Source organism: Panulirus ornatus, chromosome 34 (genome assembly GCF_036320965.1).
Source record: "Panulirus ornatus isolate Po-2019 chromosome 34, ASM3632096v1, whole genome shotgun sequence".
Taxonomy (NCBI): Eukaryota; Metazoa; Arthropoda; class Malacostraca; order Decapoda; family Palinuridae; genus Panulirus; species Panulirus ornatus.
This window is the reverse complement of record NC_092257.1, coordinates 13,658,440-13,683,251: the sequence shown is the minus strand read 5'-3', so window position 1 is coordinate 13,683,251 and position 24,812 is coordinate 13,658,440. Positions and strand designations below refer to the sequence as shown.

At 44.6% G+C, this 24,812-nt stretch overlaps 2 protein-coding genes across 10 annotated transcripts in view; one reads left to right on the top strand and one right to left on the bottom strand.

Moving 5' to 3' along the window:
- LOC139759879 (probable 4-coumarate--CoA ligase 3) overlaps positions 1–15,767 on the bottom strand; it is a 45,141-nt gene extending 29,374 nt beyond the window's left edge. For 2 of the 7 annotated variants that reach the window (XM_071682405.1, XM_071682408.1), the window contains exons 1-2: positions 15,633–15,767; positions 13,373–13,485 (exon numbers count right to left, since the gene is read on the bottom strand). The gene's annotated coding sequence lies outside the window, so the exon portion shown is untranslated. Of the gene's footprint in view, positions 1–13,372; positions 13,486–15,425; positions 15,501–15,632 lie in introns of those variants that run through there. The other 5 variants (XM_071682409.1, XM_071682414.1, XM_071682406.1 and 2 more) reach the window with 3 other exon arrangements.
- Positions 15,768–20,411: 4,644 nt separating this feature from the next.
- The window catches only part of LOC139759876 (uncharacterized), a 406,891-nt gene continuing 402,490 nt past the window's right edge, over positions 20,412–24,812 (top strand). Inside the window, exon 1 of one of the 3 annotated variants that reach the window (XM_071682396.1) lies at positions 20,412–21,486. In XM_071682396.1, the coding sequence (XP_071538497.1) occupies positions 20,973–21,486 (514 nt within the window). In that variant the 5' untranslated portion in view covers positions 20,412–20,972. The remainder of the gene's footprint in view (positions 21,487–24,812) is intronic. The other 2 variants (XM_071682397.1, XM_071682398.1) reach the window with 2 other exon arrangements.

Here is a 24,812-nt window from a genome sequence, read left to right as displayed (position 1 = left end):
CAAACCTTTCATCACATGCTTCTACAGCAGGACAACCCTCTCTCTCTCTCTCTCTCTCTCTCTCTCTCTCTCTCTCTACCTTTACGTCATGCTTATACACTCATAAAGATATCCTTCAAGCAAGAGTGACATTCAATATTTCCATGCCATATCCCCCCCCCACCTGAGAGAGAGTAGCTCTGGTATTAATCTACCAGTTGTCGTTTACCAAAGACTCCATGGAACGAGTCATAGATACAAGCTGACTACCTGACCTGACCAGTCTTATATACATCACTGGTGATGTATATAAAGGGAACATACATACATACACACACACACACACACACACACACACATATGTATATATATGTGTATACATATGTGTATATATATATATATATATATATATATATATATATATATATATATATATATATATATATATATATATATATATATATATATTCAAGTTTATTTCATTATGGATTAACGGCAGTAACTAATTCATTGTAGTACAGATGGGTAAACCATTTTTACCTTAAAAAAAAACTTAAGCTGGCAGAGATTTTTCATGGAGACGAATTTCCAATTTTTCCCTCCATTTTCTGAGAGGGATATCCTAGGCACTGTCTTACTGACCGTCTCAAACCTGACGTTCATAAATCCCAGCGACGTATTCGTTGGTGGAGATCAATAAAATCCTCTACTCTGCCTCCCAAGACTGATTGAACCGTCCGTATCATCCCCCCCTGACATAGATCTCGAATGCTGTTACGATTAAGGAGCTTAAGAAACAGCAGCAACAGCAGCAACAGCAGCAGCAACAGCAGCAACAGTAGCAGCAGCAACAGTAGCAGGTCTCAACTGCAGCTAAGCGGAAGGAAACCCTGTCTTTCCATGACTGGAGTCATAGTTATTAGGATCTGAATCTCTTAGATATTTTCTATTTTCTTTTTCCTCCGTTCCTCTCGCTAGTGGGATTGTCTTTCGTAATTCAGTCTCTCAGTGAGTTAGTTATCTTACTCTCAATACCCATCACCAGAAGTCCTCCTGCCCTACGTGGCTCGATAATCGTACTCTTAAATAGGTCATCATGCTTTACAAACCCACATACGGATCACCAGCCAGTGATGCCGTTTGGGAGCCTATAGATGACGAGACGCACCCTCATGGCCGCCATGAGTTTATACACGTATTATCTACATGCCACGTTCGTTGTGATCTTTCCCTTCCCGTTAATCTTCTTCCCTCTCATTTTCCCGTCGTCTGTAAAGTCATGTTATTTCATTTTCATATTTCTATGGATACCTCTTCTGCTAGTGACTCCTTCTTCCACTTAGAGTGTGTTTTCCTTGTCGATCATATCACCCACTGGATCAGAGGGTTCTCCCCATATTTTTCAGTGGTTCACTGAATGTTCTGACCCCGACCAACCCCACACATACTACTCCCATCTCAAAATCTTATTTCCTTTATACTTTCTCCATGAAACTAACAATCTCTCTCCTCCCACTCGCGGCATCGTACATCTCTTTGAGTCTCTTTCCTTAAGATGTCTGTCCTCGTTATCTCATCTCTTTTCCTCCTAAACACCCATGAGAGACTTCCTCCCCATGTACAGTCCCCATACCTGTCTTCCTTCCCACGTACAGTACCCATGTGGGGTCTTCTGTCCATGTACAGGTTAACACCACCTTCCACAATTCTCTTCTTCCTCTCTTTAAAACATTTCTTTTTCTCTTCCTTGCTTAGCATGTTATCTCTACACCGAACACACTTCTCTTTCGGAATATATCTAGTCTTGTTTACCACTTCCCTCCTCCTCTTTGTTACCACAGGTTGGGCCATGAGGACTGCAGTCATGTATAAAAGCTCAGAGATGTCCACGTCCAACGAGGAAACATGATGAAGTGTCCTTCCCCTTCACCATTCCTTCTTCCTTCCCTTTTAGTGCCTATTACAACGCTACCTGGCACCACACTTAACTGTTCCTTACACTAACTACCACCCCTAACTGTTCCTTACACTAACTACCACCCCTAACTGCTCCTTACACTAACTACCACCCTTAGTTGTTCCTTAGACCTCTTACCACCTTTAGCTGATCCTTACACCCCCTATAAACCCTAGATGCGACTGCCAGCTTACACCCTCTACCACCCTTGTGTTCATTACACCATTTACTACTCCTAGGTGCCCCTTGTAACCTATTTCCCTTACCTGTTCCTTATACTCCACACCATATCTATCTGTTCCTCACGCCAGTCACAACCCCTATCTTCTCCTTATACCCTATACCAACCCTGGCTCCAACCTTATACTCCCTTACCTTCCCTAGTTGCCTTTTTGCAACCCTTACCATCCCCAGGGGATGTCCATAGATGTTACCGGGGAGAAATGCTTATCCTGAGCAGGAAGGAGGGGATGAGGGACGACTGAAGTTACGTATTTTAGGCTCTGGGTCACCCCTGACCTTTCCCTCCCTCTGACGGGTCCCACTTCTAAGTACATCAAGGGTGAACTGCCTACATGGTAAAGTCACTGAGTGTAATAATGCTCCGTGGTTTCGTAATGGAGTCTGATGATTAAGTGACGTGATGTTATGAGACTTGAAAATGGCATTAGGAGCATGATGATGAGACGAATTAATAAGAAATACTTAGGTGATGAGAGGTAACTGTAGTGTTCATAGCACGAGGAGATAATATGTAAATGAGGTTGCTCTAGAGTTCAAACATTATAAGGAATGTCAAGTAGATTTCCAGCAATAGATATTTAAGTTGGCTACATGGGGTTGGGCTGTATCTAGGAAATATAAGCTGTGATGTTCTAAGGTGGTGATATGTATCCTACGTAAAAAACCCATTATGGTTTCCTCCTCTATGTACAGAACTTATACAGGGTCTCTTCACCATGTACAGCATCCATGTAGGTTCTCCTTCCCATGTAAAGGTACTATGTAAGGAGGTCTCTTTGCCATGTGGAGCACTCATGTCTGGGTCTCCTACCCATGTAGCGTCTTCCCCCATGTACAGCACCTATGTGTCGGGGTGTCTTCTCCATGTAGACCACTCATTCTGGGTCTCATCCTAATGCACAACACACATGTGGGGTCTTGTCCCATGTACAGCACCTATGTAAGGTCTCCCCATGTAAGGTCTTTACATATATCTCTCAATTCTCTTTGCTTCCACTTTACGCCTTCCTTTTTTCATCCTCTTCTATCCCCTTCATCTCCCTCTCACATCTCTCACCATCGGATCTTCATCTTGTGACCTTCAATCATCACACTTTTCTAATCCATTCATCACACTATCTCTACTCTTCGAGGTCACTATGTTACTGCAGACGTGTGTGTGTGTGTGTGTGTGTGTGTGTGTGTCTCGTCCACACCTCAAGAAAGATGTGTCGAACCCATGAGCAGACTAGTGGACGCTTGACTTCTACATCACATCAGCGGAATGTCAGCCAAATATCTCCACCTTTGATGTCTGCCTCACTCCTGCTACGCTGTAGATGACGAGTACTTGATGTATAACTGGGATTTCAACTCTCAAGAAAGTCGCACCAGATTAAATGCGTCTGTCGCAGATTTTCCCAGATGTTCGCAGCACCAGTTTTCACGATTCCACTTTCTCTTAGTGGCAGATCTTCTTTGAAGCTTCTATACCTCGTCATGGAGCAGTTCTTCTGGTCTTCTTCTTCACTAAATAAAACTATAATCAACTGTCGTCATCAGCCATATGGTCTTCGAGGCTTCCCTCGCTCGAGTGATGGGAGAACTGATGACTGGTCCTATATTTGTAAGGTCTCTGGATTGAGGCGGAGGCGGAGGAGGAGAAGGAGGAGGAGGAGCATGCAGCAGCCCCTCCTCCCGTGGTTAATGTTGACATCCACAAGGATCGAAGTAAACCCTCGCTCAACACAGATGATCGAGCTGTAAGGCTACAGATCTCACACTATGATCTTCAGGTTGAGGGGGTATTACAGACAAGGGAAGTGGAGTATACACCGCCTCGCCAAAACATCGTAAGAAAAATCTATTGCCAACTTTATATGACCTTTCTTCAATCCCAACACACATCAACCCACACAACCCCAAATCCCTCTTAAACCTCATTGTGAATCACCATCAAAATCCTCGAACCTCTTCACGATCCTTTGAGACAACGAGAACACAAGGGTTCGTAACCTTTACACAAAATATTTGTCGGTTCATCATTTTTTTTCTCTCTTTCCCGCCATCTGGTGCTTTACGTCTTGGGAGTTCCGTCACTTCCCTTATCGCTTTGCATCTATTTCGATGACCAAGAACATCGCTCGATGCTCAAGAACCAGACGCATTTCACAGACACTGGCTCATACCGTTCTTCCCACCCTCCCCCACCCACCCTCTCCCTAACATGATTATCTGTGATTAACAGTCTTCTTCCGGAAAAACCTACCTCAAGATTAGGTGGAGTAATACACTTTTTTAATCTTTCGGTTCCCATGAGACAATCCCTCCCTCCCTCCGTCTCTCTCTCTCTCTCTCTCTCTCTCTCTCTCTCTCTCTTTGCATGTGAGATACGACCAGGTTCTTCTGTAGTGCCAGGAGGTAACGTGTGTCTTGAATATATATGTGTATTTCTGTGTGTGTGTGTGTGTGTGTGTGTGTGTGTGTGTGTGTGTTCTTGGTCCTTGGAGCACACTTGGTTAAGCGTGGCGGGAGCTAATGGTGCGCATAAGCGAATTTCTTGTTTCGCTCGCTCATGTCCCGACCCGACGCACTCTATTACCATCAACCAACATACTCTAATGGAGGGAATCGTGTGAGACGAAGGGTCTAGTCCCTGAGGACGTCCACACAGTATAGGAGGAGTACCAGGCTCTTCCATGGAGAATCCTAAAGTGTAATGCATACGCGTGTGTGTCCATACCTGTTACCGGACCTTGACTGCATGTGCTTACAGTACGAGAGAAAAAATGTACCTTGCTACTGGAAGCAGCGCAGCCTTGGAAATGCAGGAGCTCCTGAGAAAGAGAGAGAGAGAGAGAGAGAGAGAGAGAGAGAGAGAGAGAGAGAGAGAGAGAGAGAGAGAGAGAGAGAGTGTTTACAACCACATATGTACCCTGAAGGCTGCAGTCCCGAGCTGTATCGTATTGCCCAAAGCTCTCCAAACTTTTATGAAACAGGTCATCTGCGACACTCACAGCAATGAAGAAGAAAACGGGAAAACAAAGCGAGCAAGGAAAGCAAGACTTTCGCAGTCTTAGGGAAAAAAAAAAGGGTAAAAACAAGATCAGGAAAAAAAGAAGAGTTCTATTATCCGGAAAAAAAGGAAAAAAATAGAAAAATAATAGTCTTTGTCTCAGCTTTCAGTGGGTGGGTGGGCGGTCTTCTTCCACCCCCAGACAAAGAGACAAAAACCCTTCGCCTTAATTCTGTCAGTTTCTATTCATAATACAGATAATGGGCTCCATTAGTGCCGGCGATCGAGAAACACGATGGCGCAAGCGAGCAGGCCACACACACACACACACACACACACACACACACACACACACACACACACACACACACAGGTGGGCTACAAGGATGGTGCATGCAATAAGAAACTTGAGTTAGAGGGAGAGACTAATAAAGGCATTGGGTTTTGCCCATTATGGAAGAGAGGAGAGTCAGGGGTGACCTGAACACAATCGTTATCTATCTTTCGTTAATATGAGCTCGATGACGTAGACAGAAGACGGTTCTGCGAGAGATGGAGTGGAAGAACAGCTAGAGGTCAGGTCATTGAGATGAGGTAAGGAAACTTGCCCAAAAAAAAGGATGTAAATAAGTTCTTTAATGGCATTGAAATAAAGTGGTATCAAAGTGGTTTCAGAGTGGTATTAAAGTGGTTTTAGAGTGATAATAAAGTGGTTTTAAAAGTGGTAATAAAGTGGTTTTAGAGTGGTAATAAAGTGGTTTTAAAGTGGTATTAAGGTGGTAATAATTTAGTTTTTATAGTGGTGTTAAGTAATCTCTGGCTTCGAGACTAATTACACTTTCCCATATAACACATTCTGATAAGCCAACCCCCTCCCCACCACTGAAACCCTCCAGACTCTTCCTCACCATCACCCATCTCCCACCATACACATCCACACACTCCCCTCTACACACACACACACACACCTCCCCCCTTCTACACACATACACCCACACTTCCCCCACACACAGGATCCCACACCCTCTGCCCCCCTGTTTGGAATATTGGGTAGCCTTTGTTTACACTGTGGGATGTCACCCCCCCTCTCAAAATAATGAGCTTTTGTATACCTCCCAGCCTGCCTCTCTCTCTCTCTCTCTCTCTCTCTCTCTCTCTCTCTCTCTCTCTCTCTCTCTCTCTCTCCCTACACTGTACGAACCGCCAATTTTACAGTGAAAAACCCGTCACTTTAATGGTGAGCAATTCACACCGAACGATATATATATATATATATATATATATATATATATATATATATATATATATATATATATATATATATATATATATATATATCAGGGTTCTCGTTTCCTCAACCGAGCGAGCAAGGACAACAAATTAATTTCTGACCCTACCAAAAAAATTAAGTTTATTGTTGAAAGCAGTGTCAACAATACGCATTTTTGGTACGCTTTAGAATTTGTTGAGTCAACTGGGTATATTAGACTTTATGATGAGAATGCTAAGCAGTTATGACTGGGATTTATCTCTTTATTACGTTAAATGTCAGTTTGTTATCATACATACACATATGTATGTTATATATGAACAGGCGGCTCCCAGTTAAACCAGCTGTTCATCAATTCCTTTGGACTAGTCTATGAATAAAGTACCTGGCTCTGGCTAGGATATCTATATCTATATCTATATATATATATATATATATATATATATATATATATATATATATATATATATATATAAATCAAAGATAAGTTAATTTACATAAAACACTAGGAGAAACATCTCGACCAAAATTTTTTTTGACTCCCGTCTCAAAAATGAAAAAAAAAAATATTTCCACGACCTCGCTGAAAAATACCCAAATTACTATCCTTCATCTGATGAGTCAGGAGAGAAGAAGAAGGAAAAAAAAATTTGATACGGTTCTACCCTGCGTGTGAGGGTGAGGGAGCCGTGATGTCAACAGGGGGGTTGAGGCCAAAGCCTGTGCGTCATATTAAAATTCAAGGAATGTGTAAGGCGGAGGAAAGATGAGGAGGGCCCCCTCCCAGGCTCTATGGCAAGGTATACCTTCCCTCCCTCACTCCCTCACTCACCTACCTCCCTCCCTCACTCACTTTCCTCCCTCTCTCTCTCTCTCTCTCTCTCTCTCTCTCTCTCTCTCTCTCTCTCTCTCTCTCTCTCTCTCTCTCTCTCTCCCTTCAATTCACAGATTTAGTTTATTTTCTTTTTTCCTTCATGACTGGTCCTCATTTTAGGACGGGCGTAGGCTCTACCCTGGTGATGCTGAATACGAAATACGCAACTGCGTATAGATGTTTGCGACGCTCGTGAGGGTGCAGGATGATTATGATAACGAACTGAAGATTGTATGGGCGTATATGATCTGCCTCACACACACACAGGTGGCTTGAATGGGTACGTGGGTGAATGGCTTCAGACGCTAATGTGTGTGCGTGTGTGTGTGTGTGTGCGCGTGTCTATATGTACGTGTTCGTGTGAGTATCCGTATTCACGGTCCAATTCTCATGCAATTACCATTCTTGATTCTGTACGTGTTCGTGTGAGTATCCGTATTCACGGTCCAATTCTCATGTAATTACCATTCATGATTATTACACACACACACACACCGATCCTCGCTTCAACCCTTCTACAACCACACAACCCTCGGACAAGAGAAACACACTCACCACACATCATCATCACACCATCCCATGATTCAGTGCCAATCTCACAACAATTAATGAACACAAAACCCACAAACACATAATGAACAGCACCATCAACACTTCGTCTTTCCAGATACATTAGCTGACTAACACCTCAACCACCTCATTGAGCTCAACACTCACACCCAGCACACTCATCCTAAGCTTTTAAAAACCTGTCCTCACACATTTTCTCCATATTTTCAAATCATTTCAACACACCCTCCTCCGCTCTCTCTCTCCCAAACCACACTCTTCTCATCTCCACACCTCTGGCTTATCTAATCACTACTTACACGATCAAACGCACTCCTGATACTATAAATTGTCACTAAACATTTCATTTCTAACACACTCATAGGTTCGAATTCTGGTTGTGGCAGTCGGTCCACCGTTATGTTCATCCTCCCATTATATATATATATATATATATATATATATATATATATATATATATATATATATATATATATATATATATACATATATTATTTCGTTTTGTCGCTGTCTACCGCGTTTGCGAGGTAGCGCAATACCCATGGCATCTCAACCATCATCAAGAGAACACAGTTTGCAACAGATTATATTTGTCACTTCCATTCGACGTACATTCACGTAGCTATGACTTTAAACATGGCTCCATACGTCTATGTCAGTACACGAGAGATCATTATCAGGCTAACGATAAAGCCCTGCCAGTATTAGATTAACGAGTAATCAATGCTGTCGCCTGTGAGGGCCATTAACTTAGAGCTAATTGATAAAGGGATGGGGGTGGAGGAGGACGAGATGGGAAGAGGGACAGATGGTGGCTTATGCCACTCTTCCACAGCCACCTCCTCTCTCTCTCTCTCTCTCTCTCTCTCTCTCTCTCTCTCTCTCTCTCTCTCTCTCTCTCTCTCTCTCTCTCTCTCTCTCTCTCTCTCTCTCTCTCTCTCTCTCACCGTAAAATCTCAAAGGAAGAGGACCAAACTGAGTTCGCAGCTCGGGGAGATGGGTGGGAAGGGAGGGGGATAAAAAAAAAAAAAAAATATATGAAACTTTTTCAAACTTTTGTCTGAAAAAGTTTCAGAAGAATCTCGATGATTGGAAAATCTTCCCCTCCTCTACAGGACAAGTTCATCAATCCACAGGTAAGAGGAGACGAAAAACATAGGACAGAACCATAAGGGTCCTTTGAAGTGCTGGGAAACTGTGGGATTGAAATAATCAATCTTCTTTTACTCACAGCTAAAGAGGGTTCGATGCTACACCAGTCCCCGACGCACCTCCCTCTAACTCCATCGTAGAACTAGAGGATTATATCCTCTATAGATATTCCATGATGAAACAAAACCCACTAGAAGGATACGGAACTAATTTATGCTTCGTCGAAGACGTATTGACGCTGGCCAAGAAATAGATCTTTATTAATTCTTGCCTCGCATGTTTATATATATATATATATATATATATATATATATATATATATATATATATATATATATATATATATATATATCATCACAACAAGTGGTATCGTCGTCAACATCCCTAACGAAGGCTCATTATCCCAAATTCCTCCCAATCTTTCATCCAGAATATTTCAAATACTTTCTCAATATCCATCTTCAAATCCTCTCCGTTTCCTCATGACGTCTCTCTTTCCCCTCATCACTTCGCATCCCTCATTACTTCCCTTCCCTCATATACATATATATACATATATAAGTCAGCCAGGTAGGTAAATATATCTTTATTTCAGGAAGAAAATAAGATTATTTTCCGTATGAGCTCATATCCCTCACAACAGCGTATCGGGGTCGAGTCGCAAGATCACGTGCCATACGGGAGTACACACGTTCGAACACGATGAACGACATTGTCTTGTGTGTCGCTCCTACCCCAGCCATAGCGACGAAATTGTCGTTTACCTCTCGTTTTAAAGGAAGGCTCAAACCTTTTACTTCAATGGCCTCGGGATAATTAGATCAATTAAGGGGATGAGGTGCGAGGGCGGGCTAATTAAGGGATCTGATGATGTGTGTGGGAATGAGTGTGGTTGGGCAAGTCATCGAAAGCCCTGTGTGGTGGGGTGTGACACAGACGCAAGGTCTGTGTCACACTCGAGAGGCTCTGTGTCGTCTTAAAGCAACCCGGGTTTAACGTCTCGAGAAGAAGGAAAAGAAGTAGAAAAAGAAAAAGTATCATGGATTCTATAATTCTAAGGAAAAATATGTACCTATTCAATTTGAAATGATTTCATAAAGCATTGTTGTCGTTAGATCCTTGATGACCTGGTTCTTAACTGTTTTGGTGTGATGGAAAGACCTCTGGTTGGGCTATGGGGAAAGGCAATTCATTGGCACGTTTATAACTGAGGAAAAAGAATACTTGTTTTTGAGGTGAAGGTAATCAACTTTGCTGCCAATATCCTGTTAGATTTTACTTTCTCTAATCATTATTATTATTATTATCATTGTTATCATTATCGTAATCATAATCACTCTTATCACTATCATAATTGTTATCATTATCATATGTTATTATTATCATTATGATTATCATTCATTATTACTTTATTAGTATCATTATTCTATGACCCCTTTTGATGAAGCTCCAGCAGCTTCAAGGCTGCGCTACGATCAGAAGCAGGGGAAATGATAGACCCCAGAGAGAGGAAGTTCCTGGACGAGACTGCCGTCCTCCCATTGGTCAACAGACGATGACGTAAAGCCCTGCCAAAGGCGTCATTTCCCTCGTTCCGTAAACAACGGCCAGGTGGGAGGGGAGGGGAGGGGGGGTCTGACAGCCCCCCCCCCCGCCAATTTACTTCAATGTCCTGAGCTTCCTTTTCCTCCCCCCCCCCCTCCTCCCCCCCTCCTCCCACCGCACCCCTTCTTTGACCACGAGATGATGAGTGTTACTATACCAATCGTTGGGGTGCTGTTACGTTACATCCCTCAACCTCCTCCCTCTTCCGTCCAAGTCCATTTTCCATCATGTAGCGTCCTGGACGCGCGCGCATACACACACACACGCACACACACACACACACACACACACACACCTGGTCACAGTAAGCAAGTGGGTCACACGTATGTGTTCTCTTAACTTTGCTTAACGCCAGCTTTTTATTTCCACTCCTTTACCTCTTCTCCCCTTCCCTTCCCCACCTCTCTCTCTCTCTCTCTTCCTATTCATCTCCTCCTTTCCCTCCTCCTGTTCTTCATCCTCATCCCACTCCTCCTCCTCCTTCTCTTTCACCCGTCCGTAACCCCTGAACACCTCTCCTCTCTCCTATACACCCGAGCCTCGTCAAAGATCCCGCGCAGGACCATATTGCCTGGTTAGAGAGATCCTTGTAAACCTCACAGCTCAAGGAGAGATCGATGACTGACTCACCACATTAACATATCTTTCTCATAACACGTCATCTACTGTCCCATCTTCATCTGTATGGCTTAGGAATGGAAGGTTACACTATCCTCGAGCAGGTAACCATGTCGTAGACCATCAGGTCTTCTGTTATACCTCCTCCCCATGTCCTGTTCTGCAGCAGATAGCCTCGTCGTAGCCCATCAGGTCTTCTGTTATACGTCCTTCCCATGTCCTGTTCTGCAGCACATTACCTTGTCATAGACCATCAGGTCTTCTGCTATACGTCCTTCCCATGTCCTGTTCTGCAGCACATAATCTCGTCATAGACCATCAGGTCTTGTGTTATCTATCCTTCCAATGTACTGTTCTCCAGTAAATAGTCCCGTTATAGACCATCAGGTCTTCTGTTATCTGCCCTTCCTAAATGCGCTGACATAACACGATGATTGCCCAAACCCAGACCATCCTAAGGACCATACCGTCGTGCTCAAGGGCCGTACCGTCGTGCTCAAGGCCCGTACCGTCGTGCTCAAGGGCCGTACCGTCGTGCTCAAGGACCGCACCGTCGTGCTCAAGGTCCGTACCGTCGTGCTTAAGGACCGTACCGTCGTGCTCAAGGGCCGTCCAGTCTTCCTCAAGGAGGAGAGCTCAGCGACAGGGAGGCTTTTAAGTTTAATTAAGTTTTGCCCCACCTCTTATATGTATATATATATATACCCCTTCCTCCAACCCCCCAACCCACATACATCACTATGGCATTAAAACCCACTACATTATTCAAAATATTATTCATTGTTATTTCTATTTTCGTAAGATTTGAAATATCCATTTCATAGCGACTCCTTTATATAGATGCTGGTATCCGAAATTATAACTCTCATTGTCCATTGTTATGGCATTCAGAATATAGATTCTATTTTCCATTGTCGCTATTTATAAGCATAATGAATAAAAAAGATATATGTATATATCTTTTTCCCTCTTTCCTAATTCATACACCAGAAAGGTTTCAAACCCAAAAGGGTTTATGCGTTTCTTTATATCTCTATGTTATCATTTAAGATGCGGCATTTCTTCTTACAAGGAAGTGAGTTTATAAGCATATTTCTGTATCTTCAAAGAATAAAAAGGTCTACATATGAAAACGGGGAAGGAGGAATCAGTGTTTGTATGAAAACGGGGAAGGAGAGATGAGTGTTTGTATGAAAACGGGGAAGGAGAGATCAGTGTTTGTACGAAAACGGGGAAGGAGAGATCAGTGTTTGTATGAAAATGGGTATGTTTAAATATGGATTACATAAGGCTTCATGATATTAGGGACTAAACTTTCAGGAAGGTGAGAAGTGTGAATTTGATAGAAAGAATTGAAGATTAGCGGTATATGGGGGGCGACGTACAGTTAATGGGCTCAACCAAAGTAAACACTGGAGTAGTCTGTGGGGCTGGGATGTGGACGGTAGGGTCTGGGTTCGACAGACTGTACAAAACAGCCAAGGAGTGTGCAAAGGAGGCTGCTTTTCGTCTGTTCTTGACGCTGCCTCGGTAAGGTGGGTAAGCAGTTAGCTATGAAAAAGAAAATATATGTGTATATTTCTATAAGTCTCCCCCCCCCCCCCACACACACACACCATATATTCATAGGACCTTCCACAAGACATCTCAATCCTCTACTCTCTCCAGATCCATAAATGCTACAAATCTATCCAATTTCTCTAAGTATAACTCACACGTACATACGTTCCTCTTACTTCTTCCCTTTAAACTCCTTCTCCTGTCGGGGTGTAGCTACCCGTGAAAATATGGTTGCTAAATGAAAGGCATTACTAATGGAATTCGTCTTAAAACTACTCTCAGATGAAATTTAACATCTAATAACATTTTTCCCAGCGGGCTGGGATGCCGCCCTCTCTCGAAAACACACTATATTTCCCTCCATTTGATTCATTATCAAAGAATCTCTCGGAAAAGATGTTTTTGAAGCTGGGGGAAAAAGGAATAATGGTAATAATCAATAATAATAAGAATAGGGGTGATAGGAGGAATAGGATATGGCCCTATTAATATCTGGGGTTAACAAGGAGAATCTCTCCTGTAGAGGAACCATGATTAATAGACCCTAACCTGCTCGAGGTCACACCGCGAGTGAAAAGTCACCTTCAGCGAGCCTGCGTCGGTGGGAGTATCGTCGCACCAAAGAAATTTTCCACTCCAAACGGGTCTACACGTCCCTGGTCCTGGAAAGAGCACAACCATGAGATACAGGAGCCTCTACAGAAGTCCTGAGATATATATATATATAGACACGAACAAAGTGCATATGAAGGCGCACCTTCATAGAACATACAAACCTCCAACAGCCAGGATCGAACCCGGGACCCCTGCGCAACAGGCGGGAGCGCTACCGCTAGGCTATGATCGCCCCTAATAGGGAAATGACTATTCGAATACTATGTACTCGAATACCCTTCGTCTCACGCTGGTGAGAAACGGGGTCTACACAGGTCATTTTCCATCAGGCTCACACAACCAGCAGATAGCATGTTACCGAATCTAACTGTACAACGCGGAGGTATATGAATACGAACAAAATGCATATGAACGCGCACCTTCGTAGAACATACAAACCTCCAACAGCCAGGATCGCACTTCAGTAGGAGTTCCTACAATTCCATCTAACATGTAGTTTTTCTATACGTGTGGCACAGCATGTTTCGTGGAGACAATCCACCTCGTCAGGTGCCAGCACTCAAAGTTATTTAAATCCCAACATCACACTTGGCTCCCGCCGTCTTACACCAATCTTTCTAAGATAAGCACTGTCAGCTATGTCTGGTCACAATCCTTGTAAGGGTGAGTGATTAAGGAGGGTCAGGTGGGGGGGGGGGTTGATCTGGGTAGCTGGGCGTCTTGAACAACATTCTTTATGCTTTCGTGTTTTGACAATTCTCTCATAATGATTTGGTTAACGGTAGGGTGGGCTTTAAAGTTGCCTGGGGACATATTAAAGTTCTTAACATTAGCAATTAAGACAGATTCAATGACGGTGCGTGTAGCATAATCAGCTGAGGGGTATAGAATAACGGGATTTTCAAGGTCTACGGGACGATCATTTTTATGACAATGTTTAGCTATCGCATTTTTGTGGTCATTCCCTGCGCACTGAATGACAGTGCCAATAACATCTCTCCGCTACAAACAAGAAAAACGATAGCGGAGAGGTGCTATTGGCAGAGAGAGAGAGAGAGAGAGAGAGAGAGAGAGAGAGAGAGAGAGAGAGAGAGAGAGAGAGAGAGAGAGGGGGAAATTTTAACTTCTGTCCACCATAGTCCCCCCTTTTATTGAGAAGCATCATAGAAAATGTAGCAAGAAAGAGAATGGCTTTAAGGGAGACTCATGCAAATGTGTCATCTTCTTTGACCCTTCTATCACGGCAGTGCGACCCTTGAAAACAATGCTGTTATCCTTGAGTACGACAGTACGACCTTTGAGCACGATAGTACGACCCTCGAACACGATTGCATTATCCCTGAACACGACAATTCGACCACTGACGACCACAGCACTGCACTACCCTAGGACTCAATGGCCTAGCTTTTGACATGGCCTTTCAGGGTCGGTTCATAAGTCACGCCTTCATGCCTAAGAGTCATACCGTCGTACTCAAGGACCGTACCGTCGTGCACAAGGTTCGTGCCGTCGTGTTCAAGCGTCGTACCGTCGTACTGAAGGACTTTTATGGTCGTGTTTAAGAGTCGTACCGTCGTACTGAAGGATTGTTATGGTCGTGTTTAAGAGTCGTACCGTCGTATCTAAGGGTCGTACTTGTAGAGTGACTTTAGTGGAATTCTAGAAAGGGAGGTGAAACTTAACAGATTTTTCAACTTGCAAAACTCATATCGGGATTAAAAGTCTTCAAAATTCAACAAAAAAAGAAAAAAACAAAACATTCATCAATAAACCGTATAGCATTATAGTTTCAACATATACCACACAACAACACCTTTAGATACACTGATGTAACTCACGTGAACAGTATACACCCTGGACAACATCCAATCCATAACAAGTCAAAATCTTCCTAGCCATCGAGAAAATCCTACATGATAACTACAGAGTAGATAAATGCAAGTCTACAGCACCACATCACAGTACATAGATAGATAGATGCACTTACATAGTTCCCTTGCGCCAATGGAGACCCGTTGTTGATTCACCAGCCCACTGATACAACCAACTGAAACCCACACACTGGCCAATTCACGACCGACGGATGGCGTAACCATGTGACGAGCACATGGCACTTACCCTAACTTACCATCTAACACTCCTTACAACCACAGGTATAATGACTGTACGATCAATACTTGATGCTTAAACATACGTTTGTTCAGTCGACAAGGTCCAGATCAACATGCACGAGGACTGGTCACAAAATCAGATCACTACAACGCATGAGAAGGTACTAACAACGATAAGCAACTCTTTGGCCTCACAGTGGCAACAGACTACACTCCAATCCTCAACGCACGCCTCCAGACGATACTATTTCTTGATATTACAACTACAACCATCACAACCATCATGATAACAACTCTACATTCAACACAGAGAGTCACACCTGTGTTTATGTTATTGAATCTCACTGAAAACATAGGATATAGTATGGACCGACTGAAAACGGAACCATTACATGCTGCAGCAGTCAAACGCCCGCGCAATTTGAAATGGTACATCATAGTTTCCGCTGCTGCACAACACGTATTGTCCACTGCTCAGTGGTGGTTCCCTGAGGATCATAGAGATTATACGTTATATATTGATCCAGTCACCTTTCTGTTGGTGATTATCAAGAAGTCCATATATACGCAACTGATTATCCATCAATTGTTACGTGTCCCTCGTGTGTGTGTGTGTGTGTATACATATATAATGATACAGTATAGAGTATATTCAGTGTTGCTGGTATCAATATGACGAAGGGCGACGTATCTTTGCCTCAGTTGATTACAGCTTTGTATGGTGTGGAGAGGAGGGAGGGAAGCAACCGTAGTGACAAAAGGCTTAATTTCCCACGGGGTTGGGCAAGCTAGCGTCTCTGTTGTCACACGTGATATAAAGTTTATGAATGGAACGGCGCGTGTTGTGATGCTGTTAAGGCTGGCGCCGATGTTGTATATGTTGTGATGAATCAGGGACATGTTGTAAAGTTCTCTTGCCTATGTTGTGATGAATGAGGAGGTGTGTGGTGGTGTACCGTCACGAATACCGTGAATGTATGTTGTGATGAATGAGGAACGTGTTGTACATTGTTATGAATGACGGTTTACGTAGTATGTTGTAGACTATACATTCAGTGAAGATAGATATTCACATACCAAAAAATACTGAAGAGAGAGAGCTTTCGCGCTATTCTCCTCACCACTCATACTTTTCCTCATCATTTCCAAAATAAAATGAAAAAAGAAAGGTTAAAAAAAGTAATTCAGACACGCACTGTTATTCCCGCTAGATTTGAGACGCGTTGAACTCTATACCGATTTCCCAATTAGACTAATGGAGGCAACTTATTGTCTAGTGTGAGTTCCTCCTCTTGAACGCTGAGGTTAGGTCCCTCGGCGTTCTGAAGTGAACCCGACCCTTTCATGCAGTGACGCGAGGTGTGTGAACGCTTAGTCCTTGCAGAGAAAGAGCTGTTTAACCCGTGTGTTGCCCTGTCTCCCGATTTCCTATGATTATATATATATATATATATATATATATATATATATATATATATATATATATATATATACAGAGAGAGAGAGAGAGAGAGAGAGAGAGAGAGAGAGAGAGAGAGAGAGAGAGAGAGAGAGAGAGAGAGAGAGAGAGACCATAAACGCCTTTCTTTTTCCTTCGGCTGTAGACGCTGATGGGACACACAAGGCCAAGGGTTCAGACTACGAACTTTAGGTCGGTTCATAAAGTAGGTGCAGCTGGTGCTACGTATTGTATCTGTTTTTACCTTCAGCCTCTATGTCACTGAGCCTCTCCCTCCCGTCCAGCGCTTGGGAGGCTGTGATATACATATTTTCCTCTCTCTCTCTCTCTCTCTCTCTCTCTCTCTCTCTCTCTCTCTCTCTCTCTCTCTCTCTCTCTCTCTACTATCTTATTTTCTCTTTTTTTCTCTCAGTGTTTATCCTCTATTGGCGACGCCAGTTAACGAGATTGAGACAGCTCTGTGTGTAAATGATTCATACTATATATATATATATATATATATATATATATATATATATATATATATATATATATATATATATATAAAAAAAAAAGGAGGTTTAAGAAAGGAGGTTATCTTGATGATTTAGAAAGAAAACCTCCCCCTCGTCAGACAGACCGACCTTGCTCATCAAAGTATTCTACCGTCTTCATGTCGACTCTGATCCAATTATCATCATTAAAACACAGGCTGTTCAGAACAAAGACATGGTCTCTGCTCGAAGAGTGGTTTATACTCTTGTTGCCCCACATGTGCGTGTGTGTGTGTGTGTGTGTGTGTGTTTACACCTATGTGTGTAGACACACACACACACACACACACACACACACACACACACACACACACACCTGCCTGAACCAGGTACCCATTTATTGGGTGTGGGCCAGCTGCCGCGCCCAGGATTCGAACTCATGCGGGCCTGACCCCAGGTTAGTTTATATGGATGACTATTACCGCGTGATTCCTTGATTCCTTTTGATGTATATGCTATTCAAATGTATCGCTCACATGCATCCGTCCAGGGGAACCAGCCTGTTATACCTTAACTATTCATTATCCATCAAAACACTTGTGTGCGAAAATCATAGCCAACAACTTTCAGGAATAAATTGTAAAACTGAGGCATCTATTAAAGATATTCATGAAAAATGGTTGCATTTGCATATTCAGTGGCTAATCTGACTACTTAAAGGTAAATAGACAGGCGTAGGAGATCTCGTACACCATTCTTTAGCTGGTAGATGGCGACGGAGGAGGAGCAGGTAGATGAAGACGGAGGAGGAGCTGGTAGATGACGACGGAGGAGCGGAGGAGCGGAGGAGGAGGAGGAGGAGGAGTACTGCCTTGCGAAGCCAGACCAACTATTGATAATCTATACCTGTATTCCCCCGCAAGGCTGGCTACCGTTTCGCTTATGACTTATTCATTCAAGGCAGAGTTTAGTTTCCCGCTTCCTCCTCTCCTCCTCCTTCCGTGATCTGCCGCTTGTAACAAATCAAAAATTTTCCTGGTGTAGTCAGCTGCTGTCTTACCTGTGCTTCTTGGTGTGTGTGTGTGTGTGTGTGTGTGTGTGTGTGTGTGTGTGTGTGTGTGTGTGTGTGGTTCCGCTCGTAAGAGCGAGCGAGAGGCCAATTTCGACGAGGCTGTAACGCAGTTAACGTCTGGACTAGGGGTAGTAAGACCAAGTCGTTTGGCAGGTGAGGAGAGGTGAGGGGAGAGGTGCGTGTTAGGCACGTCTTGACAACCAAGGACTTGGCTTCTACATTCTGTGAGGCGTCTCCCGCCACAGGGTCTCGGGATGGGGGGGGCGTTGACAGCACCAACCACCCGACCACAGAACTCCTGTTCTTTTGCAAGAAATAAACACAGAATGGCTTCTGTGAGTTCCTTGACGAGAGAGGGTCATCTTCATACCTTTGGCGATAATGTCAGTCCTTTTATAAATGTATGAAGAACAGAAATAGATGGGTGGATAGATTTATGTACTGATATCTATAGCCAAGAAGATGTAGTAGAGCAGAGATCGAAGTATGATTTGGGCTACATGTCTTAACTGAGGATTAAAATGGATAACTGAAAGACGAAAATGATAGATTGAAAGTATATCAGATAGATAAGAAGAGATGTCTATAATCCACGTTCTTTTAATAGCTTTTAGACATCCTTTTACCTCCTAATCGATCACTTATACAACTGTTTCTACTGGGTCTAACACTTTTGTCTACGATTCCGACTACATCGACCACTTCTGCCCACAGTTCCGCCAGGATCGACTACTTCTGCCAAGTCCTCTGCCAGTAATAGCTTATCTTACGCCTTCATTTCCAGCACCCATTACGATCTGACCAACCCCAATACACGAATTCTTCCAGTCGTCTTTTCACAGTACCTCTACATACCTCTACATCTACTGCACCTACCTTAATCTCCTCTCAGAACTTGAATTCAGTTGGTAAATGCTCTCAGGCGCCCATACACCTATGCAGAATAGGTGAGATATTAGATAAATAAAGAAAATTTCTTTTGATGCTTGAAGAATTCATATATTTCTTTTTCCTTTTGCGGTTTCTTTTATTTATTTTCTTCCCGGGAGATTTGTTCAAGGATCCGTAATGTATAAATGATATGGTCGCATACATCGTATTGAGCCAGCGGTGTCCCCAAACTTTTAGATTTAGAATTAGCGTGGGGAAGGGGAGAGCAGGTGGGCTGTTATGATCATAAGACCGAAGAATTAAGACATTTCCGATACAAGACCCAACGTTATGGGAGCTACCTGATTTACTTGACCTAATAACTTGTGTAAACAATTTTACATAATGTTTACCTGAGTCGTGTATAGCCAATAACTCCTCTATTTTACCTGAGAGTTTAACGTTCGTCTAACTATTTTCATATCAGTATCGTTGACCCCAATATTGTTGACCCCCAGTTCTAGATCAGAATGATCCATTTCCACGTTAACCTTGTGCTAAACCTGTTTGTTCACTGACACACCAACATTCCAGGCTTTCTTGTGAGAAATACTTGCTTCGTTTGTCCTCTGTGATGGTGATAAAGGTCTCATTCCGTTGCTACTCCGGTGCATTGTTTACATGCATCAGTGATCCAGGGTGTGGTATTGCCATTCGTACTGCCACTCACCCGTGTGTAGGTCGATCTTTTACCGTGTTGAAGGGAAGATCGTCATCCTGTAACCTAATCATCCTCCTCTCTTCTCTTCCAGTTGTCCCTGGTGGTGAAGGAAGCATGACGTCGAGGGCAACCTACCTTCGCAAGCGGTGGGCGAGTCGCCGCGCTCTCTCCGACTCGTGGCAGGACGTGCCCCTAGTTCCTCCTAGTGCCACTATTGATGCCTATCAGCCGCCATTCAAGGCGGTGGCGGGCCCCGCGTGGGGCGGGCGGGAGAGCCCAGCCAGTGGGGCTGCAAGCGGGACGAACAGTCCGAGTGTAGGGGAGAGCCCACTGCACACAGGTAGCCCCGTGGTGTGGGAGAGCAGCGGTGCTGGTCATGGTTCTTGGTGCGGCTGCGCGGCGGTCGGCCACCCGACCTGCTCCTCCCCGCTGCACGAGTCTTTGGTCGGCGGCCTAGCGGACCGCGTCTGCTGCCTCTTGGACCCGTGGCACGTCGACGTCGCGGTCCAGGCTGGCAACGAGGGCGTCGACCGACCCACCCCCGCCAAACCGAAGAAGTTCTGCGAGCGACAGAGGAGTGGACACAGTAGTGAGCGCAACAGCGACGAGAAAAGCTTCGATAAGGGCAATGACTACTACCCCCCAGGTGTCACGTGTGGGGGAGGCAAGGGTGCGACGCACCCCCACGTGGAAGGCGCAACAGGTACCCTCGATCACTCCCTCTCAAGCCGTCGGCGGAGCACCACAGACGTGCAGAGGCCCAGGTCCAGTAGTTACAGTGTGCCAGTAGAGGGCAGTAAACCGAGTGAGTCCTGGACAAGGGAATACATGTGCGCCCCAGCGGCCATGGAGTTTGCTGGCCGAACTTCACCAGGGTCACTAGGGGGGTCGCCGCCCCCAGGGGACGCCCTGGGTCAAGCCGAGTCCTTCGACCAGGACGAGTTGACCTCGCACTTGGAGGAACTCCCGTCCCAGATGCCCAGGAGGGAGTCCCGCACGGGGATCTTCAACGGCCTGTACACCAGCATCTCAGCTGCCACCAAACTACGTCTGGTGCACCAGCTGTCAGTGGACGAGACTCGAAGTACCGTCTACGCTGACCTGGCTGCCCTGGCCGCTGCGCCTGACCTCACCGGCGCCCCGCCCTTGCCCTACACGGCAGACCTCACCCCTATCAAACCCGCCGCCGAGAAAAGGCGACGCTTCTTCCAAAGGAAACAGACCAACTCTGCTCCTGACAGCTTCGACGGGAACTTACCGAATAAGCGAAGTCCTCACTCGGTCTCCTTTTGCCTGGATTCGGCTCTCAAGGTGCCCACCCTCCTCCCATGGTCCAATGCAGGTAATGTACCGCAGAACGTTTTCTTCTCTAATGTGAGGTAATACATTCTTCATCTCTACACATTTTCTTCCTTGTCTTCGATCTGGCACGTCCTGAATATCTACTCTGGCCAAACTTGTGTACGAAGATACATCAATAGACTTCTGTATCTTTACTCTCTCTCTCTCTCTCTCTCTCTCTCTCTCTCTCTCTCTCTCTCTCTCTCTCTCTCTCTCTCTCTCTCGCAACCCCCCCCCAAAAAAAGGAGGAAAGAGTAATATCGACCCTGATCTCACTAATTAGCCTTACCCCGTAGGTGCAATAATTAGCATTTACCACCATCACTATGAACTCTCTCGAACCCGACCGGAAGTAAGACCACAACCCTTTGGTGGATGAAGTTAAAGAGAGAGAAAAGAAGAGAAAGAAATATATTTTCTTTCGTTTCTTGTCTTCCAGCGGTCTTGGTGAGGTATGATTTTCGAATGATGTTCACCCAAACTCATTCTTCCCCAAGAGACAAACCTTTATCTAACTCTGCCATGACCATAAGAATATTGATACCATATTATAATTCATTTATTTATTTCTAATTACCCTAGGACAAATTTTTACTAAACAGTCCTATTGTTACCCATAGGTTCTCTTTTAAACTCCTCGTGCAACCACGAAGGTGTGCCACTTCCAGTAGAAGGGGAATGTAGACGCCTTTGTAGTGAGAAGTATTCTTAATTACTGTATCACTCATTCAGACCCTCTGATACCTTTTCTGTCCCTCACTGTTGTGTTACCTATCTATGCCCAGGCCACAGTTATTAGGGTTGTCTGTGTCACGGCTCTAGTGACTGGGTTAGGATGCTCTAAGCTCGGTGCTAAAGATAGAGTCGAGAGTAGAAAAAAAAAAATAAGTTTTCTCATACGAGTTTAGAAATTACATCAATATGCCAGAGTGTCGTCGTGCCTTCTATTTGCGGTCAACAGGTCAAAGGTCAACGGCCCAGTGGATCATTTTTTTCTTTCTAAATGAGGACCTTGTGTGGGTAGATAGATGCCAGGGCCAAATAGAGTTAAGGTTGTCATTAATATGTAATTGTTGTGGTATGGGGAGAGAGAGAGAGAGAGAGAGAGAGAGAGAGAGAGAGAGAGAGAGAGAGAGAGAGAGAGAGAGAGAGAGAGAGAGAGTCTGTCTGTCTTTCAGTGTATTTTTGATGATTGATCATCATCTACTGATTCCTCTGTCATTAGTCTTTACATTAATCAACAGCTGATCGTAATGTGAGTCTCTCTCTCTCTCTCTCTCTCTCTCTCTCTCTCTCTCTCTCTCTCTCTCTCTCTCTCTCTCTCTCTCTCTCTCTCTCTCTCTCTCTCTCTCTCTCTCTCTCTCTCTCTCTCTCACATACATTGCATGATTATTACATATTCATCTGTTGATCGTTTCTGCATCTGTGCTGATTACTCATTAATCTGTCTCTTGCTCCTGCATCAGTGATGGTCATTACTCATTAATCAGTCGCTTATTCTTGTGTCAGTACCGATCTGTCATTTATTCCCTTTATCAGTGATTATCATCACTCATTTATTCCCTTTATCAGTGATTATCATCACTCATTTATCTCATTGATCAAACACCATTTATACATAAATAAACATATTCAAGATCGTCCTTAGTGAAAGCCACAGCTTGATGTGACCACCACAGCTTAATGCATGGCTGTGCTAGTGTGACCACCACAGCTTAATGCATGGCTGTGCTACCGTGGCCTCCACAGCTTAATGCATGGCTGCTAAGGCTAGCGTGGCCTCCACAGCTTAATGCATGGCTGTGCTAGTGTGGCCTCCACAGCTTAATGGCTGCTAAGGCTAGCGTGACCACCACAGCTAAATGCATGGCTGTGCTAGTGTGGCCTCCACAGCTTAATGGCTGCTAAGGCTAGCGTGACCACCACAGCTAAATGCATGGCTGTGCTAGTGTGACTACCACAGCTTAATGCATGGCTGTGCTAGTGTGACCACCACAGCTTAATGCATGGTTGTGTTAGTGTGACCTCCACAGCTTAATGCATGGCTGTACTAGTGTGGCCTCCACAGCTTAATGCATGGCTGTGCTAGTGTGACCACCACAGCTTAATGCATGGTTGTGCTAGTGTGACCTCCACAGCTTAATGCATGGCTGTGCTAGTGTGACCACCACAGCTTAATGCATGGCTGTGCTAGTGTGACCACCACAGCTTAATGCATGGCTGTGCTAGTGTGACCACCACAGCTTAATGCATGGCTGTGCTAGTGTGACCACCACAGCTTAATGCATGGCTGTGCTAGTGTGACCACCACAGCTTAATGCATGGCTGTGCTAGTGTGACCACCACAGCTTAATGCATGGCTGTGCTAGTGTGACCACCACAGCTTAATGCATGGCTGTGCTAGTGTGACCACCACAGCTTAATGCATGGCTGTGCTAGTGTGACCACCACAGCTTAATGCATGGCTGTGCTAGTGTGACCACCACAGCTTAATGCATGGCTGTGCTAGTGTGACCACCACAGCTTAATGCATGGCTGTGCTAGTGTGACCACCACAGCTTAATGCATGGCTGTGCTAGTGTGACCACCACAGCTTAATGCATGGCTGTGCTAGTGTGACCACCACAGCTTAATGCATGGCTGTGCTAGTGTGACCACCACAGCTTAATGCATGGCTGTGCTAGTGTGACCACCACAGCTTAATGCATGGCTGTGCTAGTGTGACCACCACAGCTTAATGCATGGCTGTGCTAGTGTGACCACCACAGCTTAATGCATGGCTGTGCTAGTGTGACCACCACAGCTTAATGCATGGCTGTGCTAGTGTGACCACCACAGCTTAATGCATGGCTGTGCTAGTGTGACCACCACAGCTTAATGCATGGCTGTGCTAGTGTGACCACCACAGCTTAATGCATGGCTGTGCTAGTGTGACCACCACAGCTTAATGCATGGCTGTGCTAGTGTGACCACCACAGCTTAATGCATGGCTGTGCTAGTGTGACCACCACAGCTTAATGCATGGCTGTGCTAGTGTGACCACCACAGCTTAATGCATGGCTGTGCTAGTGTGACCACCACAGCTTAATGCATGGCTGTGCTAGTGTGACCACCACAGCTTAATGCATGGCTGTGCTAGTGTGACCACCACAGCTTAATGCATGGCTGTGCTAGTGTGACCACCACAGCTTAATGCATGGCTGTGCTAGTGTGACCACCACAGCTTAATGCATGGCTGTGCTAGTGTGACCACCACAGCTTAATGCATGGCTGTGCTAGTGTGACCACCACAGCTTAATGCATGGCTGTGCTAGTGTGACCACCACA